Source organism: Hemiscyllium ocellatum, chromosome 6 (genome assembly GCF_020745735.1).
Source record: "Hemiscyllium ocellatum isolate sHemOce1 chromosome 6, sHemOce1.pat.X.cur, whole genome shotgun sequence".
Taxonomy (NCBI): Eukaryota; Metazoa; Chordata; class Chondrichthyes; order Orectolobiformes; family Hemiscylliidae; genus Hemiscyllium; species Hemiscyllium ocellatum.
In genome coordinates, this window is record NC_083406.1 from 118636428 (window position 1) to 118655130 (window position 18703).

Here is an 18703-nt window from a genome sequence, read left to right on the forward strand (position 1 = left end):
GGTCTCCAATCTATTGGATTAACAGTCTATGGATTGTTTGGCAGTTGACTGTCAGTCCTTATCTAACCGTACATTATCCACGGCAACGCTCTACAAATTGGGAGTCCAGTTATCAACACACTGTATGGATCTTCCCACTACACATTATTACTTGTTATTCATGAGACAATGTTGATCACCGTCTAGTGGATTAACACTCCAGTGATAATGCCACTTGGCCATCACCTTCCTAGTGTGTAGAGTGTTTCTGCAGTTCAGGGTATCGCAAAGTACGTTTTAGCCAATGATGTACAGTTACTACTGTAATATAGAGAACAATTCAGCTAGACTGTGCAGCGTAAGATCCAATAACTATCAAATAAACTGGGTTTCTCTCTTTGAAGTGTTGGTTGAGGGTTAAATATTGGCCAGAACTCTGGGGAGAGGCCCCATGATCTTCTTCACAATAATGCTATAGAATCAGTTTTATATCCACAGAGAAAGGCAGAGGGGATTTTGGTTTAAAATCTCACCTAAAGCGCTGATCCGCATCTGTGCAGTATCCTTGTGTGGTATTGCGCAGGGAGTGTCAGCTTCAAATACCGTGCCCCCTGGTGTTGGAACTTGTAAACTGCTGACAGTTCTCTCAGCCGCCATTTGTATAAAAAGACAGGTGAAACGGAATTGAGAAAGGCTTACGGTGCAGAAGGAGGCCATTCGGCCCAGCGTGCTCCTCAAAGGAGCATCGTTACCTGGTGCCATTCTCTTGCCTTGCTCCATATTCTTACGCATTTTTTTAATCCAAGTAATTGTCCAATTGTGAATGCCTCAATTGAACAGGAAGTATTTCTAGAAAGGAAGACTTTTGTCCACACTTAGGCTAAAATGAGGAGTGCAGATGCTGGCGATTAGCGTCGAGAGTGTGGTGCTGGAAAAGCACAGCTGGTCAGGCAGCATCTGAGGAGCAGGAAAATCGGTGTTTCCGGAAAAAGCCCTTCAAAGGAATTCCTGATGAAAGGCTTTTGCCCGAAACGTCGATTCTCCTGCTCCTCAGATGCTGCCTGACCTGCTGTGCTTTTCCAACACTACACTCTCGATTTCTCTCCGCATTCACTATTCTAAGGTGATCCCTTAATTAGGAAACCATTTCATCACTGGATTTATTTGCAAAGAGCTAGATTTAAGGCATATTGAATCTGCAGGATTGAACCTAGCATTATGGTACGGGGAGATAATATCAAATAACAAAGTAAAGTTATTCCAGCGATTGCTAAGACCTTGGATATAATTAAAACCATACTTTGAAAACATTGAGGCCTAGTTTGAAGAGCTGACTTTGAGCAGTAGAGTAGCAGTCATATTATCATGCCTGTGCAGTAACCGAGAGATTGATTTAGACCAATTGACTGCTCTGAATGGTCAGCTCTAGTTCTGGACCTAAATTCACAGGACTACTTTCTCGAGGTACAAGGGGTGATCTCATGGGGATGTGAGCTTGTACTCATAGTAATATTTCTGCCCTTGGCCTCCTGCCATGGTGAAGCCCAGTGTAGACTGCAGACATTTATTCATTCATGGGATGAGGGCATTGCTGATAGGCCAGCATCTAGTGCCCATTCCTAATTGCCCAGTGGTCAATGAGGAATCGATCAGGTTGCCATGAGTCTGGAGTCCTATGTAAGCCAGAACTGGGTAAGGGCAGCAGATTTCCTTTCCTAATAAAAAGAAGTGGATTTTTATGACAATCGGTAAAAGTGACATGGACTCCATGAGACTAACTTTTTTTAATTTCAGGTTTTAATTTAATTAAATTTCCAGTAGCTGCCATGGTGTCCATGCCTCCACAATTTTAGCCTAACTCGTCCAGTAATGTTAGCACTACACCACTGCCTTCCCAGATCTTTAGCACCTTGTATATGGTGCTTAGACACATTCAGATATCAAGCCACAACATTGAGTTCAACAAGTTCAGAGAATAAACACTGTCCTCCAATTTGAGGTTCACTAACCTCCTGTATGAAAGCTTTCCAAAAAATCCAAATACACCACATCCACTGGTTCTCTCTTTTCTACTCAGCTAGTAACATCCTTAAAAGGAACTTTCCACCAGTTTGTCAAAACTGATTTCCCTTCTTTAAATCCATATTGACTCTGCCTCAGGAGAAAGTGAGGACTGCAGGTGCTGGAGATCAGAGTCAAAGGGTGTGGTGCTGGAAAAGCACAGCCGCTCAGGCAACTACTGACGAGCAGAAGAGTTGACATTTCAAACGTCGACTCTCCTGCTCCTCGGATGTTGCCACACTGGCTGCGCTTTTCCGGTTCCACACCTTTTGACCTTGACTCTGCTCCACCCTACCATTATTTTTAAAATACTAGTTATGCAGAGCTTTGTAATAGGTTGTAGTATTTCCCTTACTACTGACACTTACTACTGACAGTTCTGTAGTGCCCTATTTCTCTCTCCCTTATTTCTTAAATGCTGGGGTTATATTTATAATCTTCCAACATGCAGGCACTATTCCAGAATCTATAGCATTTTGAAAGATGATCACCACTGCACCCATTAGCTTGATAGTCAACTCTTTCAACACTCTAGGGTGGAGAACATCTGGTTCTAGGGAGTTGTCAACTTTCAGTCCCTTTAGTTCCTCCAGCTCAACTTTTTTTTAATGATTTTTTTTTCATTTCCTTATTCTCAGTCCCTTGGACTGTAATTTCTCTGGAAGATTTTATGCATCATCTTCTGTGAAGGTAGAAACAGGTATTATTTAGCTTCTGTGCTACAACTTGTTTCTCTGCTGATTCACATCCTGTCTGCCTGTAATAGACCCACATTTGCCTCTGTTAATCTTTTCCTTTTCACATAGCTATCGAAGCCTTTACCATCTATTTTGCTACTATATATTCTATTCCACCCTTTGTTTTATCAGCTCCTTGACTTTCCTTTGCTGAATTCTTAAGTACTCCCAATCTTCAGGTTTTACATTTTTTGGCAACTCTATAAATGTCTCCTTTGACCTAATGCAACCTTGAACTCCTTTTGTTGGTCAAGGTTAACTCTCTTTGTCTCTTGGGGCTTTATGCTTTACAGGAATGTATGTTTCAAACCATGCATAATTCTTCAAATACTTTCAATGTATTTTCCCAACTCACTGCAGCCAATCACCTGTCAACCTTCAAAGTTTTCCTGCCTCAGATTTAAGGCACTCATTTGGATCAAGCTACCCTATGACATTATGTTTGAAGACATTCTGCCATATTATGGTCACTCTTCCCTATAGATTTTTTTACAACAAGATGGATTAGCCCTTTCTCATTGCACACTACGAAGTCTAACGTAGCCAGTTCTCTTATTGGTTGCTGTCCTTGAAAACCATCTCATACACATTGCAGAAATTTGTCCTCCTCAGAATTGGTGCTCATTAGATTCAAGGAGAAAGTGAGGTCTGCAGATGCTGGAGATCAGAGCTGAAAATGTGTTGCTGGAAAAGCGCAGCAGGTCAGGCAGCATCCAAGGAACAGGAGATTCGACGTTTCCGGCATAAGCCCTTCTTCAGGAATGGATTCCTAAAGAAGGGCTTATGCCCGAAACGTCGAATCTCCTGTTCCTTGGATGCTGCCTGACCTGCTGCGCTTTTCCAGCAACATATTTTCAGCTCATTAGATTCACCCAGTTTATGTATAGATTTAAGTCACCCATGATTACTGCATTACCTTGTGACAATAATGGTCGTTCATTCATTCATTGCTGCCTGCATCTCTAGTTTTCTGATTTATACAACACCCCACATTACCAATTTCCATTTATTTTGATACCCATTGCCATTCATTAGCTCCACCGAAGGAGATCAAACATCCTAAGCAAGGACCTCCATTTCATGGAGAGAATGCAATGGAGATTTGACACGCTACTTCCTGGGATGGAGTGACTATCCCATGGAAAGAGATTGAGGTATCTGGACTTGTATTTTCTGGGTGATCTCACTGAAGCTTGCAAAGTTCATTAAAAGGCTAGACCGTATGGGTAAAGAAAGGATTTTTCCTCAGAGCTGTTGGGGTGGTCTAGAACCATGGGATACAGTGTCAGAATTAGGCCATTTCAAGAGGAAAAACATTGATGAACCTTTGGAATTCACAACCGCAGGAGACTGGAGCAGCTCAGTCATGAAGTTCAAGACAAATACAAATAATGAGAGAATGTGGGTATAGATGGGAATCATTGGAATAGATAATCAACCATGATCTAGATTAATGGAGTAAACTCAAAGAGCTGAATGGCCTATTTCTGTTCCTATTTTTATGTTCACTGGGCAATGTCCCTTTGTTGTTAGCCTACAATGGAAGACAATAATGTCAGTAGCACCCTCATATTTAAGACTTAAGAGCTCACACCTATCAGAGGGGAGCCCCTTTCTCTAGAAAGAGAAAGATTAGAGGTAACTTCCTTCTGGTGATATTGGTAGTGAGCATCAATATAATCTGGTCATTAGCCAACCCATTCGGGAATTCAGAAGGGAAGTATGCCAGAGGTTTATGGAGCCAGGTAGGTGGGAGAAGTTGGAATGTAGATGAGTCATGAGATGATTGAATGGTGGGACATTTTCAGGGGGCTGCCTACGTTGAAACAAGAGATTAAGATTTGGAGCACATACCCGGGTGACTCAGTGGTTAGCACTGTTGCGTCAGCACCAGGGACCTAGGTTCCAACCTCGGGTGACTGTCTGCGTGGAGTTTGTATGCTCTCACCATGTCTGCTGAGTGCCCCAGTTTCTTCCCATACTCCAAAGATGTGCAAATTAGGTGAATTGGACATAACAAATTACCCTGCAGGTTTTAAGGCTGTGTAGGTTAAGTGTTAGACATGGAAAATGCAGGATTACAGGAATGGGACGGGTCTGGATGGGATGCTCTTTGGAGGGTTGGCATGGACTTGTTGGACTGAATGGCCTGTTTCCACGCTGTAGGGATTCTCTGAATACCACAAGGAGTACTGATGGCATAGATGCATTTCAGGGGATGCTGGCTGAACATATGTGAGAAAGAAACGAGTAGATGATTATGTTTGTGAGGTTAGGTAGGAAAAGGCTGATGGGGACTGGCCCATTTGGGCTGAATATAGAGTCATACAGCAAGGAAACAGACCCTTTCATCCAACCTATCCATGCTGGCAAGTTTTCCAAGCTGAACTAGTCCCATTTTCTTCCATTTAACCCATATCCCTCTAAACCTTTCCTATTCATGTATCTGTCCAAATGCTTGTTAAATGTTGGAACTGTCCCTGTACCTACCACTTCCTCTGGCAGTACACTTCACATATGAACCACCCTCTGTGTGAAAAATTTGCCCCTCAAGTCCCTTTTCAACCTTTCTCCTCTCACTTTAAAATTACACCCTCTAGTTTTGAGCTGTCCTACCCCAGGAAAAAGGCCTTTGCTGTTTATCCAACCCCTTATGATTTTGTGAACCTCTATAAGATCACCCCTCAACATCCTTTGCTTCTGTGATAAAAGTCCCAGACTTTCCAGTCTATATTTATACTTCAAACAGTCCATTCCCGCCAACATCCTGGTAAATCTTTTCTGAACCCTGTCCAATTTAATAATCTCTTTCCTATAACAGGGCGACCAGAACTGGACATAGCACTCCAAACGTGGCCACACCAATGTCCTGTACAATTCAACATGACAACTCAACTCCTGAAGTGAAAGAGTTTTGGAGATTGAAGTAAGAAGGAAGGTTGAGGGCTGTGTCCTGTGCTGTGAATTGACAGCATCAAACAACACGTAATGTTCACAGATTGACAGTGGTTGCTTTTGTGTAAAATGAAACCCAATACAAATATGACACAGCTTAATGCAAAATAATATGGTTCATGTAATTGAGATTTTGGTGAGGAAGCAATGCAAAAAACAATGTTGGGTAACAGTTGGGGAATACCGGACAGTACGTACAATGCCATTTCATTGCAGGGGACCTGTTAACAATTAAAACAGGATGTTGGTTGTGTTGAAATTGGGTCATTAGATTCCTGGATAGGTTTCACTTGGAAAGAAAGGTTTGCATTCAGACAGTGTCTTTTGTCACCACGAGATGTGCTGAAATATTTTACAGCCCATTAAAATGTTTTATTGAAGGAGTGATTATTGTTGTTCGTAGTTCCTTGCAAGTGGAGTCGCAGGTAGGTATGATAGTGTAGAAGGTGTTTGGTCTGCTTTCCTTTACTAGTCAGAGCATTGAGTATAGTAGGTGGAAGGTCATGTTGTAATATTGGAAACACAACAATCAAGTCCCCCTGCACAGAGGTATGATGATGACTAATAGCTACCTTTAGGTTGACCACTAAAGACTTTGTGGTGTCAATGTTCAGGTGAATCCAATAGATACCAGAGCACACGGGACATGGATGGGAAGAGCTGAGAGATGGGGTGTGAGGTTGCGGAGGCACTTCTGTCCAGTGTCCTCGGCCAATGTTCAGCCTCCATCCAAACGTTTTGCAATAGGCCTGTCAGAAATCATGTCATGTAACTACCTTTCAATTCCAGACTATTAAGTGACAGTCTAGCAGCTGCCATGGTGGGATTTAACCCGGTGTTCCCAGGGTAATGGCCCAGATTGCTGGATTATTCAACCAATGATTTTCTAACTTATCACCATCCTTATTTCCCCCCGCCCCTCCAATGTCTGTTACCCAGACATTCTCCTGATGTATCTCGATAGACACAGATATACAGCATGGAAACCAACCTTTTGGACCAACTTGTCCATTCCAATCAGATATCCCAACCTAATCTAGTCCCACTTGTCAACACTTGGTCCATATCCCTCTAAACCCTTCCAATTCATATACCCATCCAAATGCCTTTTAAATATTGTAATTGTAACAGCCGCCAGCACCACATCCTCTAGCAGCTGATTCCATACACGCACCACCCTCTGCATGAAAGAGTTGCCCCTTAGATCCATTTTAAATTTTTCCCCTTTCACCCTAAGCCTATGTCCTCTAATTTGACCCACCGACCCCAGTGAAAAGACCTTTGTCTATTCACCCTATCCATGCCCCTCATAATTTTATAAACCTCTATAAGGTCACCTCTCAGCCTCTGACGCTCCAGGGAAAACAGCCCTAGCCTGTTCAGCCTCTCCCTATAGCTCAAATCCTCCAACCCTGGCAACATCCTTGTAAATCTTTTCTGAACCCTTTCAAGTTTCATAACATCCTTCTGATAGGAAGGAGACTAAAATTGCACACAATATTCCAACAGTGGCCTAACCAATGTTACAGCTGCATCATGACCTCCCAACTCCTGTACTCAATACTCTGACCAATAAAGGAAAGCAAACCAAGATTATTAAATTGGACAGGGTTCACTATCCTATCTACCTGCAACTCCACTTTCAAGGAGCCATGAACCTGCACTCCAAGGTCTCTTTGTTCAGCAACACTCCCCAGGACATTACCATTAAGTGTATAAGTCCTGTCCTGCTTTGCCTTCCCAGAATGCAGCACCTCACATTTATCTAAATTAAACTCCCATCTGCCATTCATCAGTCCAATGGCCCATCTGATCAAGATCCCATTGTACTCTGAGGTAACCTTCTTGATGTTAAACTCTGTTCTGTAATACTTCCGTAAAGGATGTTGAGATGTTCCGTTGCATAAAAGGTACTGTATCAGTGGAAGTTGTTGTAAAGTGCTCTGGAACGTTCTGACCAATGGTTTCTCAAAACCTGGATGTTGTGACCAATTCTGAGAAGGAGATGCCTCTTGGGAGTTAATTTAGTGCACTTTGGCTGCACTGAAAAAGTAGTTAGGGGGGCATTGGTCTTGAGGTGGTGGCGATAAAAATATCAGCCCTCCTTTCCACATTTCTTTCTGACAGCAGAAGTTTCTGTTTTAAATGGCCAAAGCAGATGTTGTCACTTTGTCACTTTTAACTGTGTGAATAGCTCAGAGATGCTAAAGAGTGAAGTCCAGACAATATTAGCTGACAGACCGCGGGTGTAACAGAACTGAGGAGTTGCACTTTATAATAGGACACCTTCTGTAAGATGTGTAACCAGGTCTACCCCTTTCTTTCTAAAGGCAAAACATTGAGTGACACCAAACCTGGGTTTTAAAAGCCAGTGGACTGCAGGCAGAAAGGAAAGAGGGGTTGGGTGGAGGGGGGAGAGGACAAGGTGAAGCCATCTAATGCATACCAGGCACAGTTTGGATTTGCAAACTGTGTATAACACAAATTTGTTCTTTTGTTTTCCCCTTTCTCCTTTTTTAGGTCGAGTCAGAAGCATTATGCCAGAATAGAGACCTTAACATAATCCCCACAGGTCTCCCTTTCGACATATGGAAACTGGATTTATCTGTTAATCGCATTAAGAGGCTGACAATGGAGAATCTGACTCTCTACCACTTCATTCAGTACCTGGATTTACAATCCAACCGCCTGGAGTTTATCCAACCAGGGACCTTTGCCAGCCTGTCTCACCTGGAGGTGCTTAACCTCGCAAACAACCTCTTGGATCTCAGTAAATATGGCCTCGGTAGGTTACCGCATGTGAAAAGGCTGGAGCTATCGGGTAACAGTTTGTACACTGACGTGGTTGAGGATTTTCTGAAAGAGGCCCCCTTGCTCGAGGAGCTGTCCTTGGCTAGGAACAGCATCACCAAACTCTCGGACCACACCTTCCGAGGGTCCCCCTCTTTGACCCACGTAAACCTACAGCACAACATCATCATTGAGATTGAGTCGGGGGCGTTTCAGTCGCTCTCCAATCTGTCTGTGCTTGATCTGGCCATGAACTCCATACCCTGTATCTCTGACTTCGACCTCAAGCAACTTCAGGTGCTGAACTTGAGCAAAAACAGCATTGAACACTTCCTCATGGCTGAATCGGAGGAGGAGTACTCTCTGCAATGGTTGGATCTCAGTGACAATAATTTGCTCTATTTTCCCCTCTTTCCCAAAAGGAACCGCCTCCAGCACCTCGACCTCTCACGGAATTCACTTCAAGGGCTGTCCCTACCGCCCTCCCACCTGGAAGGGAGCCTCAATCGGAATTTGCAGACAAACGTGACCAAGTCCTCTCTCTCACTGCACTTGACTGAATTGGTCTACTTGGATTTGAGCTACAATGAGATAACCTCCATCCCATGGGAATTCTTCCGAAACATGAACTCCTTGCGGTTCCTCAACCTCAGCAGGAACTGCCTGCACAGTTTCGTCATCGGTGAGGCCAACATGCTGAACTCGCTGGTCAACCTCGACTTGAGTTCCAACGCGTTACTGAACCTTTCACTGGCTTGGGGCAGCCTCAGCTTCCTGGAACACTTGCACCTTCAAGACAACCATCTACAGAACCTACCTTCCAATACCTTCAGGGGCCTGACCAGGATTCGGATCATTAGCCTTCATAACAACAATGTCAACATTTGTTGGGGCACCCGTTGGCCTGAGGACCATGAGAATGGGTGCACAAGTTTCTCCCGAATCAATACACTCGGGTATTTATATCTATGCAACAACAACATTAAGCACTTGCCTCCTCATGCTTTTCATCAAACTCCTCTTGTGGAGTTGGACCTGTCCTTGAATCCTGGAATGAGCATTCATCCTGAGGCTCTATCTGATCTGGAGGCTTCATTGACCAACTTGTCTTTGAAAGGCAACAGGCTTCTCTCGTTGGGCGTGAACCTGTCACGTTTTTCCAATCTCCGGACGCTGGATGTGTCTGAGAACCAGTTGACTGAGCTTGCCATCTCCAGCAGGAGCTTGTCGCTAGAAACCGTGGATCTGCGCAACAATCAGTTCAGTACCTTGCAGCAAACCTCCATGGAGCTGCTGAACGGGACCCTACGTACCCTGCTGCTCTCTGGCAATCCATTTGACTGCTGCCGGTCGACTGAGGTCCGGTGGCTGACCTGGGTCGATGTCCCAGACAAACGGTCAGTGCTGTGCCATTACCAGACCAAAGATGGATACTCGCAAGCGCAATTGTTTAGCCCACGGCCCAGCCTCTGCCAAGAGGGCACACGAGACTGGACGACATGGAGTCTCTTGTTGCTGATACTGATGATTGTAATATTTCTCACCATTGTCGTAGCTCTGGGTTGCTGCCTGACACGGAGGCAGAAGGTCAAAGGGATATTCTTGCACCATGTAAAAGCCTAGGCAATGGGCTTGCTCTTTTCTTGGTCAATGTTTAAATGAAGCGAAGTGAGGAGAATAAACATTTTATATAATCTGCGTATCAGATGGCCAACACAACCAAAGGGGTTTCGTAAAGAAGGCCAGGCATTTTGCACTGGCTTTTCCCATCTTTTGAAAGTTGGTCTTCTCCTCAAACCAAGGGGTTCGCAGTATCCAGCAATTCACAGAAGCTCCCCACCCCACCCCAAGTAAATCAATTTCAGACTAGATCGCTGACACTAGATTACTTCCCTCACCGAGTGATTATGAGGACAGTGGCCTTAAAAGGTAGGATAACCATGGATCCATCTTACGACTGTAAGGTCTGTAGTCTGCCCCAACGGCTCATGATTAACGGCACAGTTGATCAGGTAGTACATTATGGTGGAAGCGAGTTCAATAATAATTTTAGTACAATCGTAACAAATGAAGGAAAAATGTTTACAGCGCTACATGGAAAGGGTAGGATTGCATCACTTGCATCAAACTTTCTGGGAGGTGTCACAGGCCCAAGGACCCAAATGGCCTCCTTTTGGTAGTTTCTCATTTTGCATAAAACCGGTTCACCCATCCTCATTGTTTTTAAAAACTCTGTTAAGAGAGAACTGTTTGAGTTGATGATGGGCTTATAGACTGGATTAGAGTAGAGGGTCTTGAGTCTAGATCAGAATGGCGCTGGAAAAGCACAGCGGGCTAGGCAGCATCCGAGGAGCAGGAAAATCAACATTTCAGGCAAAAGCCCTTCTTCAGGAAGGTCCTGAATTCAGTCTGCAACAAACTCAAAAGTCTAAATTTCCTATTCAGTTTTCAAGGCTTTGTGAGGTGGAGAAAAACAAATCTTTTGCTCTGGATCACTATTCAACAAGCAGGAGGGAATGGGATTTGCAGACTGGGTTAGGTGACTAAGGGGTTGCGTATGTTCATATGTTGTGTAAGATACCAATTGCGCCAAATGGCCTTGTTCTCTGTTGTGCATTCTCTCCCCTTCTGTCTCTTTTTGGAAGTGCCACTGTTGATAACAATCAGCTGGTGATACCACCCCACTGTCAAATTACCAAGCAATTCCTGACACCTAGGCTCTGTCGGTAGTCCCCACATTCACAGATGCCAATTCGATTCATTCCATGCGATAGCATGAAACAGTTTAAAGCACTGCAGAGTCACCTTGAAGAACATTTCAGCAATAGTACAGAAGCCTTGTCCTCCAGAACCTGCTGCACCTCTGGATGAGCTGTTCCAGTACAGCCACAACATTGGCATCTACCAGCTACTGTCCAATATGTCCTGTCCACAAAAAGCAAGGTAAACCCAACTTGGCCAATTACCAAAACATCACTGTACTCTCAATTATTAGTAAAATAATGGAAGGTGTCAGTTACAGTGCTGTAAAGTGACAGGAGGTCCTCAGGGTAGTGTCCTAGGCCCAACCATCTTCAGCTGCTTCATCAATGACCTTCCCTCCATAATAAGGTCAGAAATGGGATGTTAGTTGATTTGCGTAATATTCAGTACCATTTGAAACTGCTGAGATACTGAAGCATTACATGTTCAATTGCAGCAAGACTTGGACAATATCCAGGCTTGGGCAGACAAGTGGCAACCAGACTCCACACATGCCAGGCAATTACTATTTCCAGTGAGAGACAATCTAGCCATTGTATCTTGACATGAGTGTCATGACCATCACTGAATTTCCCACTATCAACATCTTGGGGGTTACCATTGACCAGAAACTGGACTGGGCTAGCCATATAAATACAGTGGCTGCAAAGGTTAAGAATCCTGCAGCAAGCAACTCACCTCCCAACTTCCCAAAACCTGTCCACCATCCACAAGGCACAAGTCAGAGTGTGATGGAATATTTCCCACCTTGCCTGGATGGGGGCAGCTCCAACAATACTCAAGAAGCTTGACACCTTCCAGGACAAAGCAGCCCCCGCTTGATTGGCACCACATCCACCACCTTCTATATCCACTTCCCTCACTGCCACTGATGCAAACTTTCAGCAGTTTGTACCATCTGCAATGACTCACCGATGCTCCTCAGACAGCACCATCAAACCCATGACTTCAATCATCTAGAAGGACAAAGGCAGCAGATTGGTGGGAGCTCTACCAGCATCACGTTCCCCTCCAAATCACGCCATTCTGATTTCGAAATGTATCGCTGCTCCTTCAGTATCACTGGGTCGACATCCTGGACCTCCCTCCCTAACATGGGTTCCCACACCCCACAGGACAATTGGAGTTCGGCAGCAAATATTAAAATGTAAAAGATTCCTCAGGGGAATCTTGTTGTTTCCCATGTGGGAGAGTGTAGGACCAAAGAGTGTAATCTCAGAATAAGGAATTGCACATTTATGATAGAGATGAGGAGGCATCTGTTCTCTCTGAGGGGAGTGAACCTGTGGAATTTTTTACCACAGAGTGCTGGGTCATCAAGTATATTCAAAGCTGAGATAGACATTTTTAATCAGGAAGGGAACCAAGGGTCATGGGGAAAAGGCAGGAAAGTGGAGTTGAGGGTTATCAGCCATGATCTCAGTGAATGGTGGAGCCGACTCGATGGGCTGAATGCCTAATTCTGATCCTAAATCATATCGTCTTAAATCCATATCCCATGAATAAATCTTAAAAATCATTTAGATTACATAACAACAGGGTAGTAGCAGCTTTGGGATTGTATTACTAAATGAGTAATCCCCAGAAGCCTGGCCTAATTATCCAGGGACAAAAGTTCCAGTCCCTCTATGGATGTTGGCACATTTCAGTTCAGTTCATTAAATATATCTCACAAAGCTAAGGTCGAAAATGGTGACCATATAATTGCGAGATTGTAATTTAAAAACCCACCTGAATCATTAATGTCATTCAGGGGTGGAAATCTGTCATCCTTCCCTGGCCAGGCCTATATGTGACTCCCAACCCAATACAGTGACATTGACATTCTCCAAAATGGCTGCAGCAAGCTTCTCAGTTGTGACTCATTGCAGCCTTCTCAAGGGCAATTAGAGATGGACAATGAACACTGATCTTTAAACAAACAAATTGGCTTAGTTAATCTGTGGTGAAAATGTGTTGCTGGAAAAGCGCAGCAGGTCAGGCAGCATCCAAGGAGCAGGAGAATCGACGTTTTGGTCATGAGCCCTTCTTCAGGAATGAGGAAAGTGTGTCCAGCAGGCTAAAATAAAAGGTTAATCTGCCCTTAGTTAATCTGTGCCAGAAAAGGTACAGTTTCCTACTCACCCCCACCTTGTTTTCCTTTCACTTGGTGGCACAGACAATTGATGGCTTTGGATGTGTAACTGTGTAATACAATACATACAGCAAACCAGGTTGGAGAAGTGGAAGAAGCTGGGAAGTGATTAATCATGATAGCAATGGTTTGTATGATTCCATCTTTGAGTTTGAGGAAGATATGGAGCCCCATGGATTTCGGGTGCTGGGAAAAGGTTATCGGAGATGGAATTTGGAACAATACACCTTGATGTGTTTGGATAACATAGTGAACAATGGGAGGGTGAGCATTCGTGCATTCCACAAATGCTGGTGCTTCTCACAAATGGGAGTAGAAGGAAGCCATTCAGCTCATTGAGTCTATTCTGCCATTCTATTTGCTTGTAGCCGATCCATATACTCACCTCTGTTCCATAACTCCTATTAGCCTTGGCTAACAAAAATCTATTAATCCCCTTCCCAAGCCAACTATCCAATGTAATCTGGATATAGTCAAGATATAGTCACATAGTCATACCATGTAAAGAAGATTGGTGGTGTTCAAGATGGGTGTAAAATGAAAATTCTGTTCATTGACTAGACTGGTGTTTTGTGTAAGTGATTTTGTTTTAACATGATTGTTTGTAATGAAGAGTATTTCTGTAATGTATTATAGATAGGTATACAGTATATATATATTTAAGCAAGTGTCAATGTTTCTATTAAGACAGTTTTACCAATTCATCTTTTAAGACCACCCTCAAAAGGACACCATTGTTGTGTGTCTTTGTAACAATTGACCGATAGAAGGGCTGAACTAAAGAGGTCAGAGAGCAGACAATACAGAGAATGGAAAGTGAGGAAGAACTCAGAATGGGGGCGTAACTGAGATGCTCTTGCAGAGAGCTTGTGTAGGCATGATGGGCCAAACAGCCTCTTTCAGGGCTGTAATAATTCAATATAACATCCATGGGGCATCCCAACGTGTTTCAGAAATTCAGTGGAGTACTTCTCAAACTGGAGTGTGTATTATAAAATTGCCAACTGTGAAATGAAGGCAACTTGCGGCCTACAGGCTGCTCTCTCATTGAAAGGGAATGACTATTAGTGAGTTTAATCGGAAAGCCACAATGTAAGGGGTGGGGTTGAGAAGGCAGCGTCTTCACGGGGTGATCTTAACCAGTATGGGAATAGAACCCACACTATTGGTCTTGCCTTGCATCAGGAACCAGCTGTTCAGCCAACTGAGTGGCCGAGCCCCAAGTCAATTTGCACTTGACTTGGAGTCATCGAGCCATATAGCAGGAAACAGACCCTTCGGTCCAACCAGTCCATGCTTACCATAATCCCAAACTAAACTAGTCTCATCTGCCTGCTCCTGGTCCATATCTCTCCAAACCTTTCCTATTCATGTACCTATATAAATGTCTTTTAAACGTAGCAATTCTGCCCACATCCACCACTTCCTCAGGAAGTTCATTCCAATAACAAGTGGCAATAACAAGTAGCAATGTGACAAATGCCTAGCTCATCCAATTTGTCTTTTAGTGGGACCGAATGAGGATTCTGGGACAAAAATCCCCTGATTCACTTTGGAGGAATGTGTGATTTTTCCTCCCCATTTGAGAAGACAGCCACGGCGTCAATTAACATGTCATCCAATACGCACCTCTGACAGTGCAGCACTCTCTGAGTGTGGTGGGCTTGGTTTTTGTGCCTGAACCTCCAGAAATGGGGCTTGACTCCTCAATCTTCTGACTCCCAGCCCCAACTCAGTAATACTGGGAAGCTCAGTTGCAAAGCCAAGCTATTTCTCCTTCCTAAACCTCTGACTCAAAGATGAGAGTGCTGCCACTCGTGACATCAGACACACAGCTTATGGCCCATGGCAGTGGCCATTCAGGAGAGTAAAGCTTGGAAATTCCACTCTTTTTTTATGCTGCATACATTGATGTTCCTTGTCTCAGAACAACTTCTTGCACTCTGGGTGTGATGAATGAATGACCGAAAGCTTGGACTTTGAACAAGACCACAGTTCTGTACTATCAAGCAATTGCTTAATTCTGCTGGTATTGTATAGATTTTCAATCAATCTGTTCAGATATGTCACCTCTGGACAGTTGGGACTGGATCCTGGGTCCCCCTGATCCAGACCAAACTTGTCAGAGAGAGCAATCTGACACTGTGTCAAAGCACTCACATGATGACATTGACTGTAATCACTCTACCCTTCTGTGAAGTTCCTGTGACTCTCGCAGTGTAAAGGTTAATACCTTATTTTAAACTGTGATTAATGAAGAAATAAAAGTCAAATGCTATTTTCTGTTATTGGTCATTTGTGTTGTTAGCCGATCGTGCGGGAAAATCATTGGTCAGCGGATTGGGAATGTGCAGCTCTGTGCTTTGAAAGGAAGTTCAATTTCGATTCCGAATAAGGTCAATAGTTCATGGTATGGCCATGAATAAAGGAGGTACCCTCTGCTGGGAGTGAATATAGTTTTGACATGATCATAGAATCATAGAATCTCTACAGTGTTGGAACAGGCCATTCAGCCAAACAAGTCCGCACCCAGAGCATCCCCCCCAGACTCATCCCCCCATCTTATCCCTATAACCCTGCATTTCCCCTAGCTGATACATCTAAACTACACATCCCTGGATACCATGGGCAGTTTATTATGGCCAATCCACCTTAACCTGCACATCTTTGGGTTATCAAAATTAGAAATCACACAACACCAGGTTATAGTCCAACAGGTTTATGTGGAAACACTAGCTTTCAGAGCGCTGCTCCTTCATCAGGTGGTTGTGGAGAATAAGATCATAGGACACAGAATTTATAGCAAAAGTTTACAATGAGATGGAACTGAAATTATATATTGAAAAAGATCTGGATTGTTTGTTTAGTCTCTCATCTTTTAGAATGGGCATGTTGGTTTCAGTTCTTTTGCATGGCTGGCATGGTGGCACAGTGGTTAGCACTGCTGCCTCACAGTGCCAGGGACCTGGGTTCAATTCCTGCCTCAGGTGGAGGCAGGAATTTTGTGGAGTTTTGCACGTTCTTCCCGTGTCTGTGTGGGTTTCCTCCCACAGTCCAAAACTGTGCAGCTTAGGTGAATTGGCCATGCTAAATTGCCAATAGTGTTAGGTGAAGGGGTAAATGTAGGGGAATGGGTCTGGGTGGGTTGTGGGTCGGTGTGGACTTGTTGGACTGAAGGGCCTGTTTCCACACTGTAAGTAATCTACTCAAATAAAAATGTAAATCCCAGAACTTTCTTCAAGTTACATTCTCAAGTGAACTTGAACAATAGGTGCCATGTTGGCCAGATAATGCATTGAAGGTGTGAGGTGCCCTGTGTGAGGCTGTCTGTGTCACAACAGGGCTAGTTCCTTTTGCTTTCTAAAAGCTGTTCCTTGGCTCAAGGAGACTCTGTCCTTGATTTTTTTCAGAGGGGCAATAAACCGGGCCAGGCTCTGATCAGACTGGTTTGGTACAGAGACTAAAGGGTATTGAGAGGCCTTTTTGTTTATATGTAAACAGATGAAACTTCAGACCAAAGTGGCCATGTTTTAGAAGTGACCTGTATAAAGAAAGGGGAGTGGTCAGTTCTCTAGTTGAGCTGAGCAGTTTAGTTCAGTCCAGTACTGGTTGGGAGTTCAACAGTGAGCTGTGTGAAAACTCTCTCTCTCCTAACTTCAACCTGTAAGCGTGTGTTCCATGTGTACTGGTTTTTAAAGGGATTTGCTTATTGGGACTTTTGTGTATATTCGGAACAGGCTACTTAAGTCTAGTTTGGATAGACTGAGTTCTGTAGGTTTTTTTTATTCCGTTCTTCATGTTTCATTGTGCGATTATGTGAATAAAGTTTTTGTCTGTTTTAAACCTGGTAGTTAACCTCGCTATCTTAATCCGGGTAATTTGCATTGTACACTTATCAAAACAAATTGCAAAATTTGGGCTGCCTGCTTAAGAATGTTTTGAGTGGTCTGGCTTAGCCCATAACATCTGTGCCCAATGTTCAGACTAATTCTAATCTAAAAAAGGAATTTACAGAGTCTTACATGGATTCATGCAGTTTTTGAACAAAATAAAATGTAACTCTGCAAGTACAAATTCACTTCATAAACTTATATGTGTGAGTGTGTATGTGGGTGGTGTGTGCGGGGGCGTGGAGAGGTATGAGTGTCTGTGAGATGGTGTGTGAGTGTGAGTGTAAAGGGGTATAAATCTGTGAGACGATGCATGTGGGAGTATGTGAGTGTATTTGTAAGCGTATGAGAGAGGATCTCTGTGAGTGTATGGGTCTATAGGTGTTTGTGTATGTCTGTAGGAGTGTCTGTGTGTGTGTGTGTGTGTGTGTGTGTGTGTGTGTGTAGAACAGTGGGGTCATCTGCAGAGTGACATGAACCCAAGGCCCCAGTTGAGGCCATCCCCATGAATACCGAACTTGGCTATCAGCCTCTGCTCGGCTGCTTTGCGTTGTTGCCTGTCCCAAAGTCCGCCTTGGAGGATGGTCACCCAAAGGTCCGAGGCCCAACTGGGAGGGAACACTCCTGTCTGTTGATTGTTGTGCGGTGTCCATTCATCCGTTGCCGTAGCCTCTGCTCAGTCTCACCATTGCACCTTGCCTCAGGGCATTCTTGCCTGCAGCGTATGAGATAGACAATGTTGGCCGAGGCACATGAGTACCTGCCACATACACGGTTGGAGGTGCCTCCACGCATAATGATGGAATCTGAGTCGACACTCTGGCACATCTTACGGCGTCCACCGTGACGAGGTTGCATGGTATTGTCCTGAAGGCAGGGCAGTTCGCTACAAACAATGATCTGTTTGAGATTTGGTGGTTGTTTAAAGGCTAGACGAGGAGGCATGGGGAAGGTCTTGGCCAGGTACTCATCCTCATTGATAATGTGTTGCAGGTTGCAAAGAACATGGCGTAGTTTTTCAGCTCCTGGGAAGTACTGGACAAACGACGGGTACCCTGTCGGTTGCAGCCTGTGTCTGTCTCCTGAGGAGGTCATTATGGTTTCTTGCTGTGGCACATCAGAACTGGCAGTCGCTGAGTTGAGCATCATACCCCGTTCTTATGAGGGCATCCTTGAGTACTTCCAAGTGCCAATCACATTTCACCTCATCTGAACAGATCCTGTGTATGCGTAGGGCTTGTCTGTAGGGGATGGTTGTTTTAATATGTTTCGGGAGAAAGGTAGAGAAGTGTAGCATCATGAAATTATCCATGGGTTTGCAGTAAAGTGAGGTGCTGAATGCCCATCCTTGATGGAAATGCATGTGTCCAGGAATGAGACAGATACTAGAGAAT

The 18703-nt window shown here is 44.1% G+C and overlaps 1 protein-coding gene across 2 annotated transcripts in view; it reads left to right on the plus strand.

Annotated features, from left to right (window-relative positions):
- Positions 1–15707, plus strand: part of lrrc32 (leucine rich repeat containing 32) — a 34439-nt gene extending 18732 nt beyond the window's left edge. The window contains exons 2-3 of one of the 2 annotated variants that reach the window (XM_060826313.1): positions 5599–5703; positions 8253–15707. In XM_060826313.1, the coding sequence (XP_060682296.1) occupies positions 8364–10145 (1782 nt within the window). In that variant the 5' untranslated portion in view covers positions 5599–5703; positions 8253–8363 and the 3' untranslated portion in view covers positions 10146–15707. The remainder of the gene's footprint in view (positions 1–5598; positions 5704–8252) is intronic. The other variant, XM_060826312.1, reaches the window with a different exon arrangement.
- The last annotated feature ends 2996 nt before the right edge of the window (positions 15708–18703 follow it).